Genomic DNA, 27,570 nt, shown 5'->3' with positions numbered 1-27,570 from the left:
GTAATTGCACTGCCAGAACAGTGGCCCTCAAGTTTGCTAAGGAGATCATTCCTCGCTTTGGACTCCCGCTGTGGATGGAATCTGACAAGGGGACACACTTCACGTCAAAAATCATTCAAAGCATCTCAAATGCCTTACAGATCCCCTGGAAACTCCATACGCCCTGGAGACCGCAAGCCAGTGGGGTAGTGGAGCGGACCATTCAGACCCTTAAATGGCATCTCTCAAAAGTGTGCCAAGAAGCCTCACTGCAATGGCCTGATGCTTTGCCCCTCGTCCTACTCAGTATCCGCGTTCTCCCAAAGGGTAGATTAGGGCTTAGTCCCTTTAAAATTATGTTTGGAAGGGCATGGCCTATGAATGGCACCCCGGTTCTGTCAGGGGAGTAGGAGTTGGGTAATGTTTTTTTGTCACAGTATATGTGTTCCCTGTCTGCTGTTCTCTTGTCTCTTCACAGGTATACCAAGGATTCCCAGCCTCTCCCCTTGGACTCTCCCGTCCACTCCTTACAGCCTGGCGACTCCATGCTTGTTCGTACCTGGAAAGACAAGCCTCTCCAGAAAAAGTGGAAAGGACCCTATACCGTCCTGCTGATCTCCCATACAGTGGCAAAGGTCGAGGGACACAAGAACTGGATCCATCACTCTTGTCTAAAGGCAGTACCCGCCCCCTCGTCAGCAGAACAGTGGACCGTCCAACCTGCTGACTCCTCATCTAGTGACGATCTCGGGCTAAAGCTACTGTTTAAAAGACACAAATAGCTGGCACCTTAATGCTAAAATGGGCCCACCCAGGTACTGAAGACCCTGGGTTAAAAAAAACTCTGGTAGTAATTAATTGGGTAACATTGGTATTCTCTGTATTGGTATTTCCAAACTATGCATATCAGGAGCATAACTCCTTTGTTTCACTTGTGCACCATGTTGCTACTTTAACAAACCAGAATGATTGCTGGGTATGTGCTCCAACTCCACTGTCCCCCAAAACGGGAATGCCCCTTGACATGCTGCCCCTGACCCTAGCAGAATTAGCTGCCACCAAAAAGCAAAAAAGAACGGACTCGCCGTTCTGGAACAAAACCTCTTTACAGCAAGCCACCTATCAGGACCAGGAGTATTCAGTTGCAGTACTCACTGAGGGAGTGTTATGTTTTACCTGAAACCAATCTGATCACTATGGGCATCCTGTGAAAAAAAGCTCCTGTGTTATTACACAGTAGGCTAATGGATATTAAATAAAAACCAAAAAAAAAAAAAAGGTCAGCAGTGTAAATGTAATGGTTCCTCCCCTTTTAAAAAAACTCTTACAAATAATCTTACCACAAAAAAAGGGTTTGGAAATATAACTTGCTGTCCAGTTAATATCTCCAATGTAGCAAGACCAATGGTGGGTTTATAGCGGTCCCTCTGGCAAGTGTAATTTAAATGGCACAATTAGAAACCCCCCCACTTGTACCCAATCAGGAGGATGGGATGCCCCCTTAGGGACATATAAACTGTTTAAAAAAGCAGCCAAAGCAGCCTTAAATATCCCTTAAGAAACAGTCCTTACTGGGCCCTACTGTGGGTCACTATTTTGTATGTGGCCAAAAGGCTTACAAGGTGCTGCCAGCCAACTGGACAGGTAGCTGTTATATAGCTAATGGGGTTCCTCATTTGTCAATAACTGCCACACTGCCCCTCCAAAAAAATTAGAAATGCCCAAGATACTTCTGTTAAGTCACACAAAAAAACCCCTGCGGCGACTGACTACGGCATTAAAGGGCAACATAAAGAATTCCCTCACAACCGAGAAGCTTGTAGGGTGCTCTGTACTGAGAATAGCGCCACTGTTTACCGGGCCAGCCATGGCATGCATAGGCCGCTATACTGTAAGGCTGCAAATGGTACTTGAGAAAGTTGCCTAAAAGTTAAAGGACTCGGTTAGTAATTTAAAGTCAGCAATAAAAATATTAAATAAAAAGGTACAGCAGCTCAGGACGTTTTCCCTCCAAAACAGGCTGGCTTTGAACTATCTCTTGGCATCCCAAGGGGGGGGTTGTGCCCTCGTCGGGCCACAATGTTGTATATATATAAATAACAGCAGTTATAAAATCTATAAAAAGGTGGTACAGGCTGAGGCCCATGCCTGAGCCGGAGCACAGCTTGCCTATACTGCCCCCGAGAGCGACTGGTTGCAAACCTTGTTTTCAAGCTGGGGTTTGTCGTTTTGGCTTGGTGGTTTATTTAGCCTGTTATTGATATTTCTTTTTCCTGTATTGCTTGTATTACTGGTATTATGCTGTGCAGTATCATGTGTGAAGACCCTTTTCCAAAAGTTAATAAGTCATTCTCTTCAGGGCTATCACAAAGTGCTTATGCAAAATCCTATTGTAAAAAAAATAAGTAGCCCAAGTAAAAAAACTCAGAGCCAAGGCTGTTGAGTGTTCTCAAAGGAGGGAGTTGTTGGGAACACTGGGGCATGGCCACTAGGTAACTCGAGGGGATGGAAGACCACGAGTGTCGATGAAGCCCCCTCGCACTAGGCCCAAGTGTCCTTGCCCCCGCGCCCCAGCCTGGAGGCACTTGCAGCAGCTATGCATACTAGGCCCAAGTGTCCTTGCAATATGTTGCAGAGTCAGACTGCCTGAAACGAAACAAGGCCAAACAAGACAAATATGGAAAAACAATGCTAAAGAAAGCAGCTTTATGTATAGTTTAACAGCTGGCACAAAGGACAAAAAAACTAGCTGGTAACTAAATTGGCTGGCTATATGGATACTTAGGACAGCTTGCTATTAAATAAGTATGCTAAAAAAAATGTATAAAAGCCTGTGTAACTTCCTGCTCTGTGTGCAGGATTTGAGATTCTATTCTCCCTATACCTTCTTTAAAGCTTCAAATAAACTTTTCTGCTTCTCCAACCCATTATAATTATTAAGTAACACACACCGGGCAGCAAACCCCTGCTGTTGCTCCCCTCTGGCACTGGGTGCCGGCAACAAGGTTGAACAAAACCGGCCCCAGGACCGACCTCTGGGGCACTCCCCTTGACCCCTGTTCATTGTTTCTCTGTTAGATAATAAAGTCTTGTCATCAAATTTAGACAGTCTAATACAAATAAAACACAATGGATGACGTGTTGGTCCCTACAGATCATTTCTTATGCCCCTAAAGACACAGTGGAGAATCCAGGAAGAGCTCAGGTCAGTGTTGTCTATCTAAGTGAAAGGACCAAGGAGGGAAGTTGCCATAACCATGTTCCCATCATACAGTTTCTAAGAGGTGGAGTGGGTACAATTGTTTGACCAATTTTTATTTATTGATCAAAATTAATGTTTGGACAATGAAAATAGTAACTCCTGGTGCAGCATAGATGGGGACGTAAGCCTGGGAAATATGCCACCCCTGAATTGTGCTTATTGCCATCCTCACCATATCCCCCTGCAAACCAGCTACCACCATTGCACTAACACACGCCGGATGCAAACAGCTAGGCCCCAGCAATGACCTCTTGACACTTCACCAGGAACAGCTTCATCACTCTTATCTAGGCTAAGCCCAGCTGTGACCAGCTCCAGCAAAGCACCAGCATCGGGCTCACAGGACCCTTGGAGGCAGGGGGGTTGGGCAGACAAAGAGATAGACTCACAAACCAGGGCCACTGGGACTGTCCCGACCCAGCTGGGGGTTTGCTAAGGCACACGTAGAACGCAGGACATTTCTGGGGTTGGGTCTGTCAAACGGCCAGCGAGGAGGGACTTGGCCTGTGGCCCTCAGGGCAGCAGCTGCTCTGCCACCACCAACTGCACAGAGCAGTTCAAAGGGAGGGGACCTGTTACAATGAGTGTTCCCAAAACTGACTGTAACAAGTGCCCGTCCCGAGAGGGCTAGTTCTCAGGGCACCGTGTCCAGCCAGCCTCAGGTACCACAGACAGCTCTGCTCCACGCAGGGCCCCCTCCTCAGGGAATGAGGCAACCTATGGTGAGAGGAAGTGGCTACCACCTACCAATGGACAGAACTCCTGTCACGCCAAAATGGCAGTGCTGGCTCAGTCAGTGGGAGCACGTCAGGGCTTGGCCAGAGGCAGGGGAGCTGGGCACCGGTGAGCACGGTAGAATTTCAGCACTACGGAAAGGATTTTCCAAGGGACCGAATGGAGTTAGGCACCCACATCCCTGTGAAATGGCAGTTGAACGCTTAACTCCCTTATCAGGGGGTAGCCGTGTTAGTCTGTATCCACAAAAACACTGAGTCTTTAAGGTGCCACCGGACTCCTCATTGTTTAACTCCCTTCGACACCTCTGAGAATCTCAGCCTGGAGAGCCAGTGAGATTCTGTTATGGTCGGTTCAATCTATGCATTTCCATTGGAAACAGACATCACAGCAACAGAAATGCTCTGGACTGATGGGAAACCCCTGTGAAACCTTTGAGAGCGTCCACTGTTGGGTGTGCTGTTGTAGCCACTAATGTTCCATTCAAGCTGTTCTACGATTTGGTTCTCTGCAGCTCTAATTTGGAACAGCGCACACCTAGCAGTAGGAAAGAAATGAGGAAAGATGCGATTATGCTCTTTAGGGTCATTAGAGGGCAGGGGAATGAAAATGTGCAGCCATGCTGACCAATGGCCATTGGATAGCAGTCAAAGCAGAAGGGCAAGAAAGGAGAAGTTTTGTTGCCAAATGACCATCAGAGGGAAGTGGAAAGGGAGGGGAAGGTGTATAATGGCATATAAGTGGTGAGGAATGGGCCTCTAGGTATGAAATGATAGTAGCAGATGTTGAGGAATGAGAAAGGGGCTGTTATACAGGCAGTCCTTGGACTGAAGACATAATTGGTTCCTGAAAATCACGTCTTAAGTCGAAACGTCCTAACTTGGAACCGAGAGTTGTAAAGTCGAAACCAGCATTGTAAAGTGGATTTTATATTTTCAATTTATAAATGTCATAACTGCCCTTTGTCTTAACTCAAACTTCATAAAGTCGAGGACTGCCTGCACGAAATAATGGCCAGCATGTGACAAGAGTCAAGAACTGGAAAGAGGCAGCTATAGCAAGAAGAATCCACTAGAAGAGAGCAGAATAACAGGCCGTCATGCTGGGAAATGAACACTAGATTGCAGCAGAGTAGAGGAAATGAGGGGGTGGGGGGGGTTGCAGAAATATTGACTAATGACCAATAGATTTGAGTAGCCAACACAATAATGGACAAGTTATCCTGTAAAATGGCCACTAGGTGGGCAGCATGTTATAAGGGTGAGATATGAGCAGCTATTTTCAGAAGTACCCACTAGATAGCAGCATATATTTAATATTAATAAAGGTGTGGTGGGAGTACATTATAACAGTCCATCGTCTTGGAAAGGCATCTTCCAAAAATATAAGCTCGTGTTTGTTCATCATCAAAATATTTTCCATATAGGATCATTAGAATTAAATAAAATGCAATTGTACAAGTAACACTGTACAAGTCCCATTGGGCATTGTTAGCCACAAAGCTCTGGAGACACCAAACGAACCATGTGGGAGAAAAGTTGAAGTGGGACCGTATTAAAAAGTGTGAAGACCGAATACAAATAGGAGGGAGCATTTACACTTTGTAGATCGAAGGGGAAGCTCATTTTCCAAACATAGATCAACTGTACGTGCTCATTCCTTCAGGTACCTGCAGGTCTCTTCAGTGAGAAAATCCAGTTTCTGCAGAAAGAAGAGAGACAAGAACCTTAGCTAAGGATCCCGAGTCCGAGTGGCCAAGCCATAAGAAATAAGAGCTCATCACTTCAAGCTTGGGCTGTGCTGTAGTTACAGGTGAGCACCATCTTCCTGACTGCATTTCTATACCACCACCAAATAGGGTCATGAATGTGCTTTGTGAATAGAGGGACAAGGTGGGAGAGGTAATATCTTTTACTGGACCAGCTTCTGTTGGTGAATGAAAGAAGCTTATGAACTACATAGAGCTCTTCTTCAGATTAATATATGTAGTTTTAGGTTCACTTTCCCACAGCAGTGCCAGTCAGCGTTCACAGCAGCATTTCACAGAGCTGGAGCTTGAGATCCATGTCTTGTGACAAGTCCTCAGTTGGGGATCTGCCCCACTGACACAAATGGAGCTCCCTTGACTTACACCAGCTGGGGATCTGGCTCAGTGTGCCCAATTGGGTGACAAGTGATGCTAGAATCTTACTAGCCTGGATCACATGTGCCAGATTGTTTCTAGAATCCGAGTTCAGGGACAGCATCTTTCCCCCCCACATCCACCCCCACCCCCATTGCCTTTCTTGTTCCTGTATTTTCATCCCACAATCATTATGGAGCGCAGAGGGTCACTCCCCACTTAGGGTTGAACATGAACCTGGTTTTGCCCCTTCCTAAGATCCACCTTCCAAAGAGCTGTATTTTATTACTGCACCAGTCAACATCAGGCAACAGAAAAGGCATTGCCAGTCTCTGACAACATCACCATCACACCCAGAGGAACTAAGGGAGAAATTACGCCACTTCAGAATTTATGGCATAACCTGATCTCTTGTGAAGGGCTGAAAATTATTCCTTCTCCGACAGGGCACTGAAATGCTGAATAGACCAGAATATATGGTTAGACTAATTTCCATTAATTCTAACAGAAGATTGTGCCTAAGGGTACTAGACTGCACTGGAAATCTCAGTCCAAAGTATTGATTGATGTATTTATTGATTTTGACTCTGGTCATTGCCAGAAGCGAAATACAGCATTTAAGCATCATTGTTAAGCTCTAGTATGTTACTAGATGGGATATGACAGTAGATAAAGAAGTGGTCTGATCTGTCTTATCAGTACTCGGCTACCAGAGAAATGGCTTGTTATATTAGTCATTGCTCTGATATGGCAGAAGGAGGTCTACATTGATACCAATGATCTGTCCTCGGACTGAAACTCCTGGCACTTAGCTTTGAAGTCAACATTTAGTCTAAAACTTTCAGCCTGTAACCAAGAGAGGAAGGTGTGTTTCTGAATATTTATGCAATTAATTCACAAAACTTGATTAACTTTTAACTCTATGTTCTTCCAATTCAATTGCACAGTTTGTTTTCTTGTTCCTTGACTCAACCCATGGCAGACAGAGACTGGAAAAATCAAACAGTTGTCACAGAATTCATCTTCCTGGGATTCGGGGATCTCCCTGATCTGAAAATTCTTCTCTTCCTCATGTTCCTAGTGATCTACATCGCAACCGTGACTGGGAACATGCTCATCACTGCACTAGTTGTGACTGATCAGCACCTTCACACCCCCATGTACTTCTTCTTGGGGAACTTGTCCTGCTTGGAGACCTGCTACACCTCAACCATCCTGCCCCGGATGCTGGCCAGTCTCCTGACTGGGGACAGAACCATCTCATTCAGTGGCTGCATCACACAACTATATTTCTTTTGTGCTCTGGCGGCTACAGAATGCTGTCTCCTAGCAGCGATGTCTTATGATCGGTATTTAGCGATATGTAAACCCCTGCACTATTCAACTCTTATGAATACCAGGTTTTGCCTCCAGTTGACTGCTGGGTCATGGTTAAATGGTTGTTTGGTTACTGACATCTTTGTATTATTCATGTCTCATTTAATATTCTGTGGCCCGAATGAAATTGACCATTTCTATTGTGATTTCATCCCATTGATAAAACTTTCCTGCAGTGACACATATCTGATCATATTGCTGGATTTTGTACTGGCCTTTGTATTCACTCTGCCTCCATTCCTACTAACACTGACTTCCTATGTGTATATCCTCACAACCATCCTGAGAATCTCTTCCACCACTGGGAGGCAAAAGGCCTTTTCCACCTGCTCCTCTCACCTCATCGTGGTAACGATTTACTATGGAACCTTAATGATTGTCTACGTGCTACCGAATCGCGACACATTAAACATCCTAAACAAAGTGCTCTCTCTTTGCTACACAGTCCTGACTCCCCTGGTTAACCCACTCATCTACAGCCTGAGAAACAGAGATGTCAAGGAAGCCTTGAGCAAAGCAGTCAGTAAATATGTGGCTTTCACAAAAACAGACAGAGAATCCTAGATTATAACTTAGCCTAAATCACCCAGGCAGCTTTGAAAACCTCAGGCTGTCAGCCTCCACTGAAATTCATTTGAAATCCCCCATTGAAATTCTCACCACTAATGTGAAAAAAATGGAGATGATCTGTATGGAGTCACTGAGGCAGTGTTGGCAGTCCCGCGCTGTCTCCATGTAACAGAACAGAGAGGAAAGTGAGATTGCGGACAGCTCTGTCACGCTCTCATGTTCAGCACTGACACACGCAGAATGATGGTATTTTTCTCCATAGTCTCGTCTTAACATTCACCCTCTGTGAGGAGCGTGTACAGCGTCTGAAACTGCACAGAGCTGACACTGTGTAAGGCACAAAGTCCACTAACGATCAAAGTAAATGCCTGTGTGTATCCGCTGTTCATTGTTTCTCTGTGCTAGATACTTAAGTCTTGTAATCAAATTCAGATAGTCTCATACAAACAAAATGCAATGGGTGACATCTTCATGTTTCTTGCTGCAGACCGTTTCTTATGCCCTTAAGGACACGATGGAGAATCCAGCTGGAGCTCAAGTCAGTGTGGTCCATCTAAGTGGAAGGACCGGGGGAGAAGTGGCCATAACCATGGTCCCGTCACGGAGTTTTTAACTGCGCGACAGACAGAGGAGACTGCGCAACAGGCAGAGTGGAGACCCCTATCTTTCTGTCCTTATCTAGGGATTTTACTATTAGGTCATTTTCTCCCATTTCCTTTTCCTGCCCTCCTATTCTTCTTCTGGTTCCAGAGAATCTACGCTTTTCTTTTTCCTTGCTTGCATCCACTCTTCTTCAGTGCTTCCTCTATCCTCACCGTCTAGCCTGGTTTCAGTTCATTTATCTCTTTCATCTCACACTGCCAGCCAGCCAGCAGCTCCTCTGTTAGACCATGTGATAAATAAAGGTGGGAGGGAGTAGCTTCCTTTGATGGACACCCAGCCAGCCGGTATCCTGTAAAATCTCTCTTGGTAGCTGTTCTTTACTTGCTTTACCTGTAAAGGGTTAAAAAGTCCCCCAGGTAAAGAAAAAAAAGTGGGCACCTGACCAAAAGAGCCAATAGGAAGGAAGAGCTTTTTAAAATTGGGAAAGAAACTTTCCCTTTGTCTGTTGTTCTCTGGGCTGGAGGGACAGAGCAGCCATGCTATAAGCAGCTTAAGCCAGGTATGATTGCAAATGACCAGATCATGCCTAGAACTACTTACCTGAACTCCAACTCTGTAAGTAGATCAGAATGTTTAGCTAGACGCGATTAGGGTTATTTCTTTAAGTTCTTATTGGCTTGTGAACTTCTCTGTGCTAACCCCAGATGCTTTTGTTTGCTTGTAACCTTTAAGCTGACCCCTCCAGAAAGCTATTTTGGGTACTTGATTTTTCGAATTGCTCTTTTAAAATCTAGCCAAAACCTAAGTTCCAAATGTATTTTCTTTCTTTTTGTTTTTAATAAAATGTACCCTTTTTAAGAACAGGATTGGACTTTTGGTGTCCTAAGAGGTTTGTGCATGTTGTTTGATTAGCTGGTAGCCACAGCTAATTTCCTTTGTTTTCTTTCTCAGCTCTTCCCCAGAGAGGGGCTGAAAGGGCTTGAGGGTCCCCACAGGGAGGAATTCCCAAGTGCTCCTGCCTGGGTTCCAAGGGGTTGGGTTTTTTTGCATTTGGGTGGTGGCAGCATTTACCAAGCCAAGATCAGAGAAAAGCTGTCACCTTGGGAGTTCAATACAAGCCTGGAGTGGCCAGTATTAATTTTTAAAATCCTTGTGGGCCCCACTTCTGCACTTGAGTGACAGAGTTGGGATTCAGCCTTGACAGCCGACAATCACCACTGAGACAACCCCTCTTCAGACCTTAAACACTTCCTGCCACACCCCATGGGCTTATATAGGGTCAAGGAGCCAATCAGGGATTGCTAAAACCACTGTCAGTCAGATCACTTGAGGCGGAACGTGCCATGGTGTTCTACCACTGCAGATTGCGTGCTGTGGGGAGTAATCAAATGACAGGTGGCAACGTTGGTTGCCTGGTAGCCCTATAGACCGGGGTGAAAGTCCCCCCAGGCCTTACATCACCCCTGTTGGCAGTGCTGCCGAGCCAGTTTCTTTGGTAAGGATGATTTGTGTGCTTAGCAGATAAAGGAAGCTTGACTATGAAATCCAACATAATGGCCACCCAGGGCCTAGATGGGGTCTCTGAAGGTGTTAGGGTGCTGAGGGGCTCCTCCTTCCTAACTGAATGGATAAGGGAGAGAAGGCTTTGGGGAATAGGACACCTAGTAAATTATGGGGCTTGAGGATGTATGTCAGCTCTGTATGGGTGTGGTAATGGTCAGGGAGGTAGTCCCCTTTTTGGGACAGGGCATTGGTTGCCTTGTTCTGGGCTGCTGGGTGATGGTAAAATAAAAGTGTGTGAACAACGAGGCTTCTTGAAGCTGTCTTTGGTTCAGCGCCTTTGCTCTGTGGAGATACAGGTTTACACAGATCATGAAAATATGGACTATCAGGTGTAAGGCACCTTCAGGGTGGTGGCACCATTCCCCGAAAGTGGCTTTGATTGCGAGAAGCTCCATATCTAAAATATCATAATTTTGTTCTGCTGGTGTGAGTTTCGGAGAATAATAGGCACAAGGGAGCAGGTGCTGTTGGGGGCCAGATCTTGGGAAAGTATGGTCCCAATTGTAACATTACATGCGTCGGTCTCACTGACAAAGGCCCATGTTTGGTCAGGATGGATCAGGACTGGAGCACTAGTGAAGGCCATCTTGAGTTGGTCGAACACCCGTTGAGCCTCCGGAAAGCAGATGAAGGAGGTTGTTTGCGGATCACTGTCAATGAGGCTATCTGGTCCAAAAACCCAGGCATGAAGTGCCTATAAAAATTAGCGAACCCAAGGAAGCACTGCAGCTCCTTGATGTTCCAGAAGGGCCACCCAGGTCTGGACAGCGTTCACCTTCCTGAGGTCCATCCAAAGGCTCTCAGAGTAACCCAAGTACTCCATGGAGTGCTGGTCAAAGCTGCCCCCCTTTTGTTTGCAACATGGGGAGTTCCATCTCTCAACCCATTCAGGTGTATCTCGCGCCCCTTGGAACATGCTGAATAGGGGACGACCCACTGCCTCCATGTCCCAGAAGGCCAGCCTTCTACAAGTGTTAGGGGTGGTCCAGACAAACTGTCAGGATCCTGGACAAAGGTAGGCAGGAGTAGTGGCAGTGACTTGGGGTCCCAGTCAAGCTGAGGGTCAGTGTCAAAGACAGAGTCAGGAATTGGGCCGAAGCTCAATACCAGGTCTTGGTGTCCCACTCTAAGGTTCCAGGGGTCGATCAGGAGTCAGAATCCAAGTCAGAGCAGAGGTCAGTACTTTGCGTACAGGAACAGCAAGGCAGGGCGGTTGTGGCAGCTAGCTGGAATCCAGCTAGTTGGAATCCATGTTGTTCCCTGGACACTTCCTGGTGCACCGCATGGGCACATATGGGAGTCAAGCTGAATCACTCGAGGTGAAGCTTACTGTGGCACACAACCACTGCAGATTGTGGGCCTCAGGGAATAAATCAGTTGAAGCTGCTGGCAGGTGGCTACGTGGAGCTATTAGTTACCTGGTAACTCTACAGGTTCAAGTCCTGCTGATACTTACAGCCACTTTGGGTGGCTTGCTCAAAGGTAGATAAGGGTTATATTCTGCAGGAACCCACCCGTGGTAGATGTAGACAGATCTCAATGGTGTGGTGCTCAAAAGGACAATCCTAGGAAAAGTCCCTTGCGGGAAATGCATGAACCAGTTTACTAGAGAGGCAAGATGGGTGAGGTAATATCTTTTATTGAACCAACTTCTGTTAGTGAGAGAGACAAGCTTTTAGCTACTATACTGCATGAACCAGTGTAGTCAGGTTCAGACGCCCTTCTCAACCCCCCAGGGGACCTTTGGGCAGGAACCCGGAACTAAGGGACTTTGAAGTGGATAAAAAAAAACAGCCTGTGGCTCAAAGGGTTAATGTGGTGCTTGGATATATAAACAGGGTAATCTAGAGTAAAGAGGCTATTTTACCTCTGTATTTGGCCCTGGTGTGACCACTTCTGGAATTCTGTGTCCAGTTGTGGGGCCCACAATTCATGAAGGATGTTGAAAAACTGGAGAGGGTTCAGCGAAGAGCCATGAGGATGATTAAAGGATTCAAAAACCTGCCTATTAGTGATTGAACTCCTTGAGTCTATCTGTTCAGCTGAACAAGGAGCAGGTTAAGGGGTGGACTAGTCATAATCTGTAAGCAACCATGTGGGGAACAGAAATGTGATAATGGAGGGCTCTTCAACCTAGCAGACAAAGGTAGAACAAGATCCAATGGCTGGAAGTTGAAGCTAGACAATTAATACTGGAAATCAGGCACAGTTTTTATCAGTGAGGGTAATTAACCATTGGAACAATTTACCAAAGAGTCATGGTGGATTTCCCATCAGTGGAAATTTTTAAATTGAGACTGGGTATTTTTTCCTCAAGGGTCTGCTCTAGTTCAAACAGGAATTAATTCAGGGAAGTCTCACAGCCTGTGTTACACAGCGGTTCAGACTAGATGATCACAGGGACCCTTTCTGGCCTTGGAATCTATGAATCTATGAATAAGTGGGGAGAGATTCTGATTGGGGTGTCAGACTGTCCGAGAGGCCGTGACTGCAGGGGGAAATCTGCCTCATTGTTCCTGGGGGTGTACCTGGGTTAAGTGGAACCTGCTTCAACTGGCAAGGAAAGGCAGTGTTTCAAAGGACAATATGTGCATAGGATTTTATTGTTTTAACCCTGTTTCCCTCTGGCTATGACCACAGTAATAGTTCTTATGTTACAGTTAACTTTCTGTGGCCCCAATGGAATTGATCCTTTCTCCTGTGAATCCACAGAAATAATAAATCACTACTGCTCTGACACCAACCGCACGGAGCTTGCCAATACCATTGTGGCTGCTATATTCACTCTGCCCCCATTGACACGGTTGTCACCAACATGTTAACTGAGCACCTCCCGGTCATTAACAATGGGACACCTCAAGAAAGAAGAGTTTGTCGATATGGGGAGAAATTATATCAATTTGAAGAAATATGGACCTTCTTTGTTGATACTTTTGAATAAAGAATGTTGAAATAATGCCTGACTTCCATTCCACAGGACCTCTCTGCTTTCTCCCTCCTATTTCCTGCTCCCGTTCCCAACTTACATTTTTTGCCAATTTGTGTCTTTTTTAAATTGTTGTTACCCCCTCCCTCTCTTGCAATGTTTGTCTGATTTTGTATTGTCTAGTCTTGAATCTCTGGCAAATTGTAAAGTTGCATAATTGCATTTTTAGCTCACCTGTAAAATATACAGTGTTAGGTAACATGTACAGGTTGAAAGAATTGTTCTTGTTTGTTTCTTTTTGAAAATTAATAAAAAATGAGTCACAAAAATAAAATGACAGGACACCTCACAATTACTCCCAGGAGGTAGGGAATTAATATCCCCATATTGCAGAGGCACAAGGCAGATTACGGGATATGCCCAAATCCACGCAGGAAATCTGTGGTTGAGCTGGAAAGTGAACACAGATGTCCCACATCATGCTCCAGGGTCCTATCACTACACCATCCTTCAGCACCTGAGAGGGTAAAGCCTCCTCATTCCCATTGGTTAACCTCCTGTGCCTTCTACTGGCCAAAAAATACTGACCCCCAAGCAGAAGGTAAGGTTTGAGAAACAGGCATTTATTCACTCTAAGAGCCATTGGATGGCTAACAAGGCAACTGGTGACAAAGGGGATGCTGTACTGTTTAATGGCTACCCTGGTAGAGGGTGAGGGACGGGAAAGGGGCAGCTATACTGTATTATGGGCACTACGGGGCAGCAGTAATTCTCTAAAATGCCCTCTAGAATGCAGCTTTTATGACTATCGACAAAGCAATACTATTGTCATTATTCCTTTGTATTATGGCCAGGCTGTAATAGGATCATCCAGTAATCTGGCCCTGGCCCCATTGTGCTGTACAATGTACAAACACAGAATAAGAGAGTCTCAAAGAGCTTACAATCTAAATAGACAAGACAGACCCGGGGTGTGGACAGGGCTATAACTAGATTTAGAAGGATTCAGTTTTTATGAGTAAATGATGGTACATTTTGATTCACTGCACACACATTGTCAGCCAATACTATCAAGTAAACAAACACTTGGATGCCACCATTATGGGTATGGTGCCATAAGATAGATAGATAAATAAATATTGTAGTCAATTCTTTGTCTACACTTTGGTTTCTTATGAAATATATTCAAGAGACCAAATAACTAATGTCAGTCTTGTTTATCAGTAGGGTACAGGAAAAAGTTTCTATAGAATACCAGCCTCAGAAGAGCAGTCCCATGCAGCGATGTTATATTCACCTTACGCAGAAGGTGTACTCCCAAGATTACACATTTCAGCTGGTATTACTTTCATGATTTCACAAGTTACACATTTCTTTATACAACAAGGAGTCTGGTGGCACCTTAAAGACTAACATTTATTTTGGCATAAGCTTTCATGGGTAAAAAAACACTTCTTCAGATGCGTGGAGTGAAAATTACAGATGCAGGCAATCGATACTGACACATGAAGAGGAGGGAGTTACCTCACAAGTGGAGAACCAGTGTTGACAGGGCCAATTCCATCAGGGTGGATGTAGTTCACTCCCAATAATTGATGAGGAGGTGTTAATTCCAGGAGAGGCAAAGCTGCTTTTGTAGTGAGCCAGCCACTCCCAGGCCCTATTCAAGTCCAAATTAATGGTGTTATATTTGCCAATGAATTTTAGCTCTGCAGTTTCTCTTTGAAGTCTGTTTCTGAAGTTTTTTTGTTCAAGTATGGCTACTTTTCTTTACCCATTACTAAAATCCAACCCTCAGTTCATTCCAGTTCCCTAACATGTTGTTCTGTTCCTTCCTTATCTTTGTTTCAGATAGTAGCATTCCAGGTACTGATCTGCGAAGATACTTCCATAGCTTGTACGAAGACATAAAGCAAATGTATCTTGATTTTGACAAGTTTCCTATCTGCTTCTGCCAAATGCTTACTTCAGCAAATGCAAGATGTTATGGGATACTTACTGTCGGTGAACAGGATTATGGTATAGGCCAGTTTAGGCTATATCACTGTCATAATATTTGTGCTTCATGTTATTGGTGCTTAATGAATATCTATATCTATCTATCTATATTGTGACAGGGTCGGGCCAGATGGCTATAGGAGAGTAATTTTTTTTTTTCAAAAAGAAAAGGAGTACATGTGGCACCTTAGAGACTAACCAATTTATTTGAGCATGAGCTTTTGTGAGCTACAGCTCACTTCATCGGATGCATACCGTGGAAACTGCAGCAGACTTTATATATACACAGAGAATATGAAACAATACCTCCTCCCACCCCACTGTCCTGCTGGTAATAGCTTATCTAAAGTGATCATCAGATTAGGCCATTTCCAGCACAAATCCAGGTTTTCTCACCCTCCACCCCACCACACAAATTCACTCTCCTGCTGGTGATAGCCCATCCAAAGTGACAACTCTTTTCACAATGGGCATAATAATCAAGTTGGGCCATTTCCTGCACAAATCCAGGTTCTCTCACTCCCTCACCCCCCTCCAAAAACCCACCCCATACACACACAAACTCACTCTCCTGCTGGTAATAGCTCATCCAAACTGACCACTCTCCAAGTTTAAATCCAAGTTAAACCAGAACATCTGGGGGGGGGGTTAGGAAAAAACAAGAGGAAATAGGCTACCTTGCATAATGACTTAGCCACTCCCAGTCTCTATTTAAGCCTAAATTAATAGTATCCAATTTGCAAATGAATTCCAATTCAGCAGTTTCTCGCTGGAGTCTGGATTTGAAGTTTTTTTGTTTTAAGATAGCGACCTTCATGTCTGTGATTGTGTGACCAGAGAGATTGAAGTGTTCTCCGACTGGTTTATGAATGTTATAATTCTTGACATCTGATTTGTGTCCATTTTATTTGCATAACACTTACAAAGAATCACCAAAAAGGATAAAGCAAAACTATGCAACAAAACAAAAGCAAAGGCAAGGTATAACACAGCAGCCTTCAGGAGGGAGAAGTGTTCAGGCAAACCTGGGCCCAGAGCAGGGGGGCTTCCTCGACACTCGTGGTCTTCCACCCTCCTGAGTTACCTGGTGGCCTAGAGCGGGGGTCTTCCTCAACACTCCTTCCACCCCATCGTGTTACCTAGTGCCACGCCCAGTGTCACCTATTATTCCTCTCCTGATAGTGCCCGACAATATGGGCACGGCTGCGCGGTGGGCAGTTTGGGGGTAGGGGGACGTACACCCACGTGTGATAGCACCCCTCCTAGTGATGATGGTATCCACAGTGGCAACAGCTGTGGCTGGGGTCTCTCGGTCTTCTCCTCAATCAAAGGGTCAGACGGAGGGAACCGGACGGGGTCACCGAGCAGAGAACCTCAGACAGCGCCCAGCGCTCCTCAAAGGTGTCATGGGAGTCAGTGGACGCCGCCCAGAGGAACTCCGCCCGGATACGTAAATGTACTGAGGATCGGAAAATGGCCCTACAGTTGCAGGACACTTCATTGGCCAACCTCCTCTCTCTGGTTTTATAGATGGCTGTTTTAGCTCGGGCTAGGAGGAGGTTAACCAGGAGATCCCGCGACTTTGTGGGGCCACGGGTGGGGAGTGTGTAGATAAAAAGGTGAGGGGAAAAGTGTAGCCAAAAGCATAATAAAATATTCGTGAGGAGCCAGAAAAGGGTCTGCAGCCTGGCACGCTCTGAATATACGTGTGCCAGGGTTTCTCTCACGTTGCAAAAAGGGCAAGTATCCGGGATGGGGGTGAACCGCGTCAAAAACACACACGTGCTCACAGCTCAGTGAAGGAGCGGCCAACTAATGTCCCCAAGGGCCTCGGGACCAAGGTGGAATACAGGCTGGCCCACCGGGGCTGCTTACCCTCCAAAGGTGGCAGGAGGTCCCCCCATTTTGTATCGGGGCAGGACACTAGGGTGTGGGTGTGAAGGGTGTGAAGCGTGAGTGTGTATAGATGTTTCCGTGGTGCGATTTGGAAGCTGACCGGCTGCAGTTCATGCAGCCGGCTCGCAGTGAAAGGGCGAGGGGTTTGTTGGGATCTACGGGGCAGGGGCCCAATTGAAAGGTCCGGCGGGCCTGGGGTAGAGGGTGGGCGGGGTGCGCCCTTGCGCAGGGCTCGGTTGAGATAAGCCCGAGCAGCAGGCGTCAAGGCGGCCTTCACCTCCTGAAGTACGCGCCGGGGGGTACCAGGTCTGGAGAGCCCCATGCGCCGAGCGAGCGTCAGGGGATCCAGCCAGTCTCCCCAGGAGGTATCCGACTCTCGTGACTTCCGCCAGGACCAAACTCTGGCGCACCGAGCGGGACTCCGCCACCTGTACAGGGAGCTGGGGGTTGTGTAGCAGGGGCTCCGCGAGGAGATCTGCTCCCACGGTGGCTGCCACGGACCTGGTCGTTGAAAACAGTTTCCAGGTCCGGAGGAGGTCGTGGTAGAAGACTGGCAGCCCGGAGAGGTCTCGCGGAAAACCTCTCGGACAGAGATAAAAGAGATGCCGGTCGTATCGGAGCCCTTCGAAGCGGCGGAGGAAGGCGTGTGCCAGTATGCTCCACGTCGAACTACCTGCACTATAAAGGAGCCTCTGCAGGGCCTGGAGGCGGAAGACACGGACCTGAGTGTGCAGACACTTCAGGCCCTGCCCTCCTTCCTTCAGGGGTAGATGAAGAACCCCAAGAGGGGCCCAGTGCATTTCTGACCAAAAGAACTCTAGAATCGATGTCCAGAGGTTGGTCAGGAAATCCGGGGCCGGGACCAGGGTTTTGAGCTGGTACCAGAGCGTGGACAGGACTAGTTGGTTAAGCATCCGTGCTCTCCCTCGGAGGGAGAGACATCGGAGTAACCTCGTCCATTTCCGGAGCCACTTTATCACCCCACCTTCTAAATTTTGCCAGTTCTCTGGCGGAGAAGTGTGCGTGGCAGAAAGGTAAACGCCTACTTAGAGCAGTGGCCCCGCGCTCCACCGGATGGTCTGAAGCGCGGGTGGAAGGGAGCTCACCTGCTGCCAGTCCCCCACCACCAAGCCAGAGCTCTTGACCCCGTTGACTCGGGCGGAGGAGGCTGCCGAATAGATGGCCTGGCAAGCCTCCACCTGTGCCAAGTCGCCCGGGTCCTGGACCATGAGGAGCACGTCATTGGCATACGTCGACAGGACCAGCTGCATGTCCGGCTCCTGCAGCACCAATCCTGTCAACCTCCTTTGTAGGAGACAGAGGAAGGGCTCGATCGCCAGAGCGTATAACTGGCCCGAGAGGGGGCACCCCTGCCGTACTCCTCGCCCGAAACTGACTGGTTCGGTCATGGTCCAGTTGAGCCTAACGAGACACTCCGCGGAAGCGTACAGCACCCGGAGAAAACTCACAAACTGAGGTCCGAATCCAAACGCCTGCAGAGTGCCCAGGAGGTACCCATGGTCCACTCTATTGAACGCCTTCTCCTGATCAAGGGACAGGAGGGCGAACGACAGACCGTCTCTACGCCCGAGTTCCAAAAGGTCTCGGACTAGAAATAGGTTGTCAAAAATGCTGCGGCCCAGGACAGTGTAGGTCTCGTCTGGGTGGATCACGTCCGCCAGCACGGACCCTAGCTGCAGCGAGATTGCTTTCACTACGATTTTGTAGTCCGTGCTAAGGAGCGAGACGGGATGCCAATTTCATAAATCGCAAAGGTCCCCCTTCTTTGGCAACAAGGCGAGCACTGCTCGCCTGCACGAAAGATGGAGGACGCCACCCTGCAAAGACTCGGCCCAGACAGTGGCTAGGTCTGGGCCAAGGATGTCCCAGAACGCGCGGTAGAACTCCATGGTCAGCCCGTCCATGCCTGGAGATTTATTGGTGGGCATGCGACGGAGGGCTTCCGAGAACTCGGCCAGGGTGAGAGGCAGCTCGAGTTGGTCTCGGTCGCCCATGCTGACCATGGGGAGTTCCTCCCAGAGCACCCTGCAAGCACCAGGATCGGTCAGATCCGGGGAGAAAAGGCTTGTGTAGAAGTCATGGGCCCTCCCACACATCTCCACTGGATCCGTGAGGGGGGTGCCATCTTCTGGTAGAAGGCAGATGACGTGTTTCTTGGCCCCCCTTGTTTTCTCCAGGGCATAGAAGAAAAGGGAGCCGTGATCCATCTCCCGAAGGAGGCGGATGTGAGATCGAACAAAGGCACCTCGGGCCTGATGGTCCTCGAGGGCCCGGAGCTCCTCCCGCTTCTCCCAGCATGCTCCACAGAGGAACGGGTCCTCGGGGCTGGCAGCCAGATGCCTCTCCATCTCTAAGACCCCCCGTTCTAACTGCTCTATCACTGCATTTCTCCGTCGGCTGGTGCCCCAGGTGTAGTCACGGCAGAAGAGCTTGGCGCGCACCTTCCCTAGATCCCAGCGTCCCTGCGCCGAGGGAAAGGCGCGCTGCTGCTCTCGCCAGGCCAGCCAGAACTCCTGGAAGGATGTCACAAAGCCCTCGTCCTCCAACAGGCTTTTATTAAAGTGCCAATAGGCCGGCCCCGGCCTCTCTGCATGGAGGGAGGCTGTCATGGTGGCTAGATGGTGGTCGGAGAAAGGGGGCAGCCGAATATTGGAGGAGTGGGCTCGTGAAAGATGGAAACGGGATAAATAAATATGGTCCAACCGAGAGTGGTGTGACCGATGATCCTCCACCTGGACAAAGGTGAAATTGGAAATGTCATCTGGGTGGTGGTCACACCAGACGTCCACTAGGGAGTGATGTTCGACTATTCCTCAGAGAATGTTGCGGAGGCCGGGCTCAGCTCGGCCCCTGAGCGGTCCTGCTCCTCGAGGGTGGTGTTAAAGTCCCCTCCCAGGACTAGGCACTCGTGAGAATCTAGGGTGCTGAGGAAGTCGGTGACCTGCTGATAGAATAGCGGCCGCTTCGGGCTCGTTGTCGGGGCATAGATGTTAACGAGGTTGACCGCGAGCCCCTCCATACGGACTCGGAGATGCAGCAGGTGGCCCGGCACGCTGTCAGTGACTCCTAGCACCTCGGGCCATAGGTCGGGGGAGAACAGGGTCGCCATTCCAGCTTGTCGAATCGTGAAGTGGCTAAAGTAGACCCCGTCCCCCCACTCCAGCCGCCAGCTGTCCTTGGCAGTCAGATCCGTATGGGTCTCCTGCAGGAAAACCACAGAGTACCCCCCCTTCCCGAAGGTAAGAGAGCACCTGGGACCTGCGGAGAGCCATCTTACAGCCCCTGGTGTTCAAAGTTGCGATAATGAGAAGCGTCATGCGAATGGTTGGGGGGGTGGGGGTTCCTTGTTGGCGGGGGTGTTCGCGTCCCCTAGCGGGTCGTGCAACAATCCGTGACCCATCCCGTAAGTGAGTAAATCATCACGGAAGCTGCGGGCCCGCCTGTAGGCCGCAGCACCGTGCCTTCCTTTCCCTCTACCCTACTTTATAAGGGCCCTTGTGGCCTGGAGGAGTTGATCAAAGTCCCCCAAAGCTGGAGAGCTAGCTGTACCCTGTTGCAGGAGCCACGGATGTCTTCTAAAAACTCCCGCAATGCTGAAGATTCATCAGTAACCTGAAGGTAACCTGTGGGTAGCTATCCCACAGTTCCCGCAGTCTCTGCTGCCCATTGGAATTCTGGGTTGAGATCCCAATGCCTGATGGGGCTAAAACATTGTCGCGGGTGGTTCTGGGTACATATCGTCAGGCCCCCGTTCCCTCCCTCCCTCCGTGAAAGCAGCAGGAGACAATCGTTTCGCGCCTTTTTTCTTGAGTTACCTGTGCAGACGCCATACCACGGCAAGCATGGAGCCCGCTTAGGTAACCGTCACCGTATGTCTCCTGGGTGCTGGCAGACGTGGTACTGCATTGCTACACAGCAGCATCAACCCATTGCCTTGTGACAGCAGACGGTACCGTACGATTGGTAGCCGTCATCGTCATGTCCGAGGTGCTCCTGTCGGCCAGGAGTGCCTGGGCAGACATGGGCGCAGGGACTAAATTTGGAGTGACTTGACCGGGTCATTCTCTTTAGTCCTGCAGTCAGTCCTATTGAACCATCTTATGGTGAGCAGGCAGGCGATACGGATTGCTAGCAGTCCTACTGTACCATCTTCTGCCAGGCAGGCAAGAGATGAGGATGGCTAGCAGTCCTACTGCACCATCTTCTGCCGAACAGCCATGAGATGTGGATGGCTTGCAGTCCTTCTGCACCGTCTGCTGCCAGCCAAAGATGTAAAAGATAGATGGAGTGGATCAAAACAAGAAATAGACCAGATTTGTTTTGTACTCATTTGCTTCCCCCTCTCCCCCCTCTAGGGGACTCATTCCTCTAGGTCACACTGCAGCCACTCACAGAGAAGTTTCAGAGTAACAGCCATGTTAGTCTGTATGTGCAAAAAGAAAAGGAGTACTTGTGGCATCTAACCAATTTATTTGAGCATAAGCTTTCGTGAGCTACCGCTCACTTCCACAGTATGCATCCGATGAAGTGAGCTGTAGCTCACGAAAGCTTATACTCAAATCAATTGGTTCGTCTCTAAGGTGCCACAAGTACTCCTTTTCTTTTTACTCCCAGAGAAGGTGCAGCAAGGTAAATCTAGCCATGTATCAATCAGAGGCCAGACCAACCTGCTTGTTCCAATAAGAACAGTTACTTAGGTGCACCATTTCTTATTGAAAGTCTCATGAAGTCCTGCCTGAAATATTCATTGATGTAAAGCCACCCCCTTTGTTGATTTTAATTCCCTGTAAGCCAACCCTGTAAGCCATGTCGTCAGTCGCCCCTCCCTCCGTCAGAGCAACAGCAGACAATCATTCCGCGCCTTTTTTCTGTGCAGATGCCATACCAAGGCAAGCATGGAGGCCGCTAAGCTCACTTTGGCAATTAGGAGCACATTAAACACCACACGCATTATCCAGCAGTATATGCAGCACCAGAAGCTGGCAGAGCGATACCGGGCGAGGAGGCGACGTCAGCGCGGTCACGTGAGTGATCAGGACATGGACACAGATTTCTCTGAAAGCTTGGCCCTGCCAATGCATGCATCATGGTGCTAATGGGGCAGGTTCATGCTGTGGAACGCCAGTTCTGGGCTTGGGAAACAAGCACAGACTGGTAGGACCGCATAGTGTTGCAGGTCTTGGACGATTCCCAGTGGCTGCAAAACTTTCGCATGCATAAGGGCACTTTCATGGAACTTTGTGACTTGCTTTCCCCTGCCCTGAAGTGCATGAATACCAAGATGAGAGCAGCCCTCACAGTTGAGAAGCGAGTGGCGATAGCCCTGTGGAAGCTTGCAACACCAGACAGCTACCAGTCAGTTGGGAATCAATTTGGAGTGGGCAAATCTACCGTGGGGGCTGCTGTGATGCAAGTAGCCCACGCAATCATAGATCTGCTGAAATCAAGGTTAGTGACCCTGGGAAATGTGCAGGTCAGAGTGGATGGCTTTGCTGCAATGGGATTCCCTAACTGTGGTGGGGCCATAGACGGAACCCATACCCCTATCTTGGCACTGGAGCACCAAGCCAGCGAGTACATAAACCGCAAGGGATACTTTTCAATAGTGCTGCAAGCTCTGGTGGATCACAAGGAACGTTTCACCAACATCAAGGTGGGATGGCCGGGAAAGGTACATGACGCTTGCACATTCAGGAACTCTGGTCTTTTCAAAAGCTGCAGGAAGGGACTTTATTCCCAGACCAGAAAATAGCTGTTGGGGATGTTGAAATGCCTATAGTTATCCTTGGGGACCCAGCCTACTCCTTAATGCCATGACTCATGAAGCCGTACACAGGCAGCCTGGACAGTAGTCAGGAGCTGTTTAACTACAGGCTGAGCAAGTGCAGAATGGTGGTAGAATGTGCATTTGGACGTTTAAAGGCACGCTGGCGCAGTTTACTGACTCACTTAGACCTCAGCGAAACCAATATTCCCACTGTTATTACTGCTTGCTGTGTGCTCCACAATATCTGTGAGAGTAAGGTGGAGACGTTTATGGTGGGGTGGGAGATTGAGGCAAATCGTCTGGCTGCTGGTTACATGCAGCCAGACAGTAGGGCAGTTAGAAGATCACAGGAGGGCGCGGTACGCATCAGAGAAGCTTTGAAAACCAGTTTCATGACTGGCCAGGCTACGGTGTGAAAGTTCTGTTTGTTTCTCCTTGATGAACCCCCCCGCCCCTTGGTTCACTCCACTTCCCTGTAAGCTAACCACCCTCCCCTCCTCCCTTCGATCACCGCTTGCAGAGGCAATAAAGTCATTGTTGCTTCACATTCATGCATTCTTTATTCATTCATCACACAAATAGGGGGATGACTACCAAGATAGCCCAGGAGGGGTGGTGGAGGAGGGAAGGAAAATGCCACACAGCACTTTAAAAGTTTACAACTTTAAAATTTATTGAATGCCAGCCTTCTGTTTTTTGGGCAATCCTCTGTGGTGGAGTGGCTGGTTGGCCAGAGGCCCCCCCCCCCACCGCCTTCTTGGGCATCTGGGTGTGGAGGCTATGGAACTTGGGGAGGAGAGTGGTTGGTTACACAGGGGCTGTAGTGGCAGTCTGTGCTCCAGCTGCCTTTGCTGCAGCTCAGCCATACACTGGAGCATACTGGTTTGATCCTCCAGCAGCCTCAGCATTGAATCCTGCCTCCTCTCATCACGCTGCCACCACATTTGAGCTTCAGCCCTGTCTTCAGCCCGCCACCTCTCCTCCCGGTCATTTTGTGCTTTCCTGCACTCTGACATTATTTGCCTCCACGCATTCCTCTGTGCTCTGTCAGTGTGGGAGGACAGCATGAGCTCAGAGAACATTTCATCACGAGTGCATTTTTTTTCTTTCTAATTTTCACTAGGCTCTGGGAAGGAGAAGATCCTGTGATCATTGAAACACATGCAGCTGGTGGAGAAAAAAAAAGGGACAGCGGTATTTAAAAAGACACATTTTATAAAACAATGGCTACACTCTTTCAGGGTAAACCTTGCTGTTAACATTACATACATAGCACATGTGCTTTCTTTACAAGGTCGCATTTTGCCTCCCCCCACCGCGTGGCTACCCCCTCAACCCTCCCCCCTCCCCATGGCTAACAGCAAGGAACATTTCTGTTCAGGCACAGGCAAACAGCCCAGCAGGAACGGGCACCTCTGAGTGTCCCCTGAAGAAAAGCACCCTATTTCAACCAGGTGACCATGAATGATATCTCACTCTCCTGAGGATAACACAGAGAGATAAAGAACGGATGTTGTTTGAACACCAGCAAACATACACTGCAGTGCTTTGTTGTACAATGATTCCCAAGTACGTGTTACTGGCCTGGAGTGGTAAAGTGTCCTACCATGGAGGACACAATAAGACTGCCCTCCCCAGAAACCTTTTGCAAAGGCTTTGGGAGTACATCCAGGAGAGCCGCGAATGCCAGGGCAAATCAATCCTTTCACATGCTTGCTTTTAAACCATGTATAATATTTTAAAAGCTACACTCACCGGAGGTCCCTTCTCTGCCTGCTGGGTCCAGGAGGCAGCTTTGGGTGGGTTCGGAGGGTACTGGCTCCAGGCCCAGGGTGAGAAACAGTTCCTGGCTGTCGGGAAAACCGGTTTCCCCGCTTGCTTGCTGTGAGCTATCTACAACCTCATCATCATCATCATCTTCTTCGTCCCCAAAACCTGCTTCCATGTTGCCTCCATCTCCATTGAAGGAGTCAAACAACACGGCTGGGGTAGTGGTGGCTGAACCCCCTAAAATGGCATGCAGCTCATCATAGAAGCGGCATGTTTGGGGCTCTGACCCGGAGCGGCCGTTCGCCTCTCTGGTTTTCTGGTAGGCTTGCCTCAGCGCCTTAAGTTTCACGCGGCACTGCTTTGGGTCCCTGTTATGGCCTCTGTCCTTCATGCCCTGGGAGAATTTGACAAAGGTTTTGGCATTTCGAAAACTGGAACGGAGTTCTGATAGCACGGATTCCGCTCACCATACAGCAATCAGATCCCGTACCTCCTGTTCGGTCCATGCTGGAGCTCTTTTGCGATTCTGGGACTCCATCATGGTCACCTCTGCTGATGAGCTCTGCATGGTCACCTGCAGCTTGCCACGCTGGCCAAACAGGAAATGAGATTCAAATTTCACGGTTCTTTTCCTGTCTACTTGGCCAGCGCATCTGAGTTGAGAGTGCTGTCCAGAGCGGTCACAATGGAGCACTCTGGGATAGCTCCCGGAGGCCAATACCGTCGAATTGTGTCCACAGTACCCCAAATTCGACCCGGCAAGGCCGATTTAAGTGCTAATCCACTTGTCAGGGGTGGAGTAAGGAAATGAATTATAAGATCCCTTTAAGTCGAAATAAAGGGCTTCATCATGTGGACGGGTGCAGGTTTACATCTATTTAACGCTGCTAAATTCGACCTAAAGTCCTAGTGTAGACCAGGGCTTAGAGAGGAAAGGTGGGTGAGGCAATATCTTTTGTTAGACCAGCTTCTCTTATCAAAAGACTAGCTTTTGATCTTACACAGAGATCATCTTCCTGTCAGACCCAGACTCATGCTCACTGCACTGGGAAATTTGAAAAACGCACCATATCCTCCCAGGAAAAATAACACCTGAAGAAACACTGGAAGTCCTGAAAAGTCCTCATGGAAACAATCAGTGTTAATAGATGCTGCAGGGTCTGCGTTTGGATAGAAAAGAACCATATCTTGAATGCCAAGAAGAAATCCAATTACAAGCTAGAGACCTCACAGCAGAGGAAAGGTCCAGACTAGTCCAAATATTCCAGGAATTTGACTGTTTTCTCTAAAGACAACCTCGTTGTGGACTCGGTGTGCTCCACATTGTAGAGATCCCCTAGCTTTCCATAGAATATTAGGGTTGGAAGAGACTCAGGGGGTCATCTAGTCCAATCCCCTGCTCAAAGCAGGACCAACACCAACTAAATCATCCCAGAGAGGACTTTGTCAAGCCAGGCCTTAAAAAACTGTAATGATGGAGATTCCATCACCTCCCGAAGTAACCCATTCCAGTGCTTCACCACACTCCTTGTGAAATAGTGTTCCCTAATATCCAACCTAGACCTCTGTCACTGCAACTTGAGACCATTACTCCTTGTTCTGTCATCTGCCACCACTGAGAACAACCTAGTTCCATCCTCTTTGGAACCCGCCTTCAGGTAGTTGAAGACTGCTATCAAATCCCCCCCTCACTCTTCTCTTCTGCAGACTAAGTAACCCTAGTTCCCTCAGCCTCGCCTCGTAAGTCATGTGCCCCAGCCCCCTACTCATTTTTCTTGCCTTCCGCTGGACTCTCTCCAATTTGTCCACGTCCCTTATGTAGTAGGGGACTAACTCTGGACGCAATACTCCAGGTGTGGCCTCAACAGTGTCGAATACAGGGGAATAATCACTCCCTTTGATCTGCTGGCAATGCTCCACTAATACAGCCCAATATGCCACTGGCCTTCTTGGTAATGAGGGCACACTGCTGACTCCTATTCAGCTTCTTGTCCACTGTAATCCCCAGGTCCTTTTCTGCAGAACTGCTGCTTAGCCAATCGCTCCCCAGCCTGTAGTGGTGTGGGATTCTTCTTTCCTAAGTGTAGGACTCTGCACTTGTCCTTGTTGAACCTCATCAGATTTCCTTTGACCCAATCCTCCAATTTGTCTAGGTCTCTCTAGACCCTATCCCTACCCTCCAGCCTATCTACCTCCGCCTCCAGCTTAGTGTCATCTGCAAACTTGCTAAAGGTGCAATTCATCCCTTCATCCACATCATTAATAAAGACGTTGAACAAAACCGGCCCCAGGACCGACCCCTGGGGCGCTCCGCTTCATACCGGCTGCCAACTAGACATCAAGCCATTGATCACTTCCAGTTGAGCCTGACAATCTAGCCAGCTTTCGGTCCACCTGATAGTCCATTCATCCAATCCATACTTCTTTATCCTGCTGGCAAGAATACTGTGGAGACCATTTCAAAAGTTTTGCTAAAGTCAAAATATATATCACATACACCGCTTTCCCCATATCCACAGAGCCATTTATCTCATCATAGAAGGCAATCCGGTTGATGAGACATGACTTAGCCATAGTGAATCCATATTGACTGTTCCTGATCCCTCTCTTCCAAGTGCTTCAAAATGGATTCCTTTAGGATCTGTTCCATGATTTTTGACGGGGACTGAAGTAAGGCTGACCAGTCTGTAGTTCCCTGGGTTGTCTTTCTTCCCTTTTGTAAATATGAGCACTATATTTGCCTTTTTCCAATTCTTCAGGACCTCCCCCAATCACCATGAGTTTTGAAAGATAATGGCCAATGGCTCTGCAGTCACATCAGCCAACTCCATCAGCACCCTTGGATACATTAGATCTGGACCCATGGACCTGTGCACATCCAGCTTTTCTAAGTAGTCCTTAACTTGTTCTTTCACTACCGAGGGCTGCTCATCTCCTCCCCATACTGTGTTGCCCATTGCAGCAGTCTGGGAGATGACCTT

The 27,570-nt window shown here is 48.3% G+C and overlaps 1 protein-coding gene across 1 annotated transcript; it reads left to right on the top strand.

The window, feature by feature from the left end:
• The first annotated feature begins 7,070 nt into the window (after positions 1-7,070).
• On the top strand, positions 7,071-8,039 carry LOC144274956 (olfactory receptor 2AP1-like). Its single transcript, XM_077834048.1, has one exon. The coding sequence runs from the start codon at positions 7,074-7,076 to the stop codon at positions 8,037-8,039; it is 966 nt and encodes a 321-aa protein (XP_077690174.1). The 5' UTR covers positions 7,071-7,073.
• Positions 8,040-27,570: the final 19,531 nt, after the last annotated feature.

The sequence above is a fragment of the Eretmochelys imbricata genome, chromosome 14, assembly GCF_965152235.1.
Source record: "Eretmochelys imbricata isolate rEreImb1 chromosome 14, rEreImb1.hap1, whole genome shotgun sequence".
NCBI lineage: Eukaryota > Metazoa > Chordata > Testudines > Cheloniidae > Eretmochelys > Eretmochelys imbricata.
The sequence above is the reverse complement of the archived record's forward strand: the minus strand, read 5'-3'. Positions and strand labels throughout refer to the sequence as shown.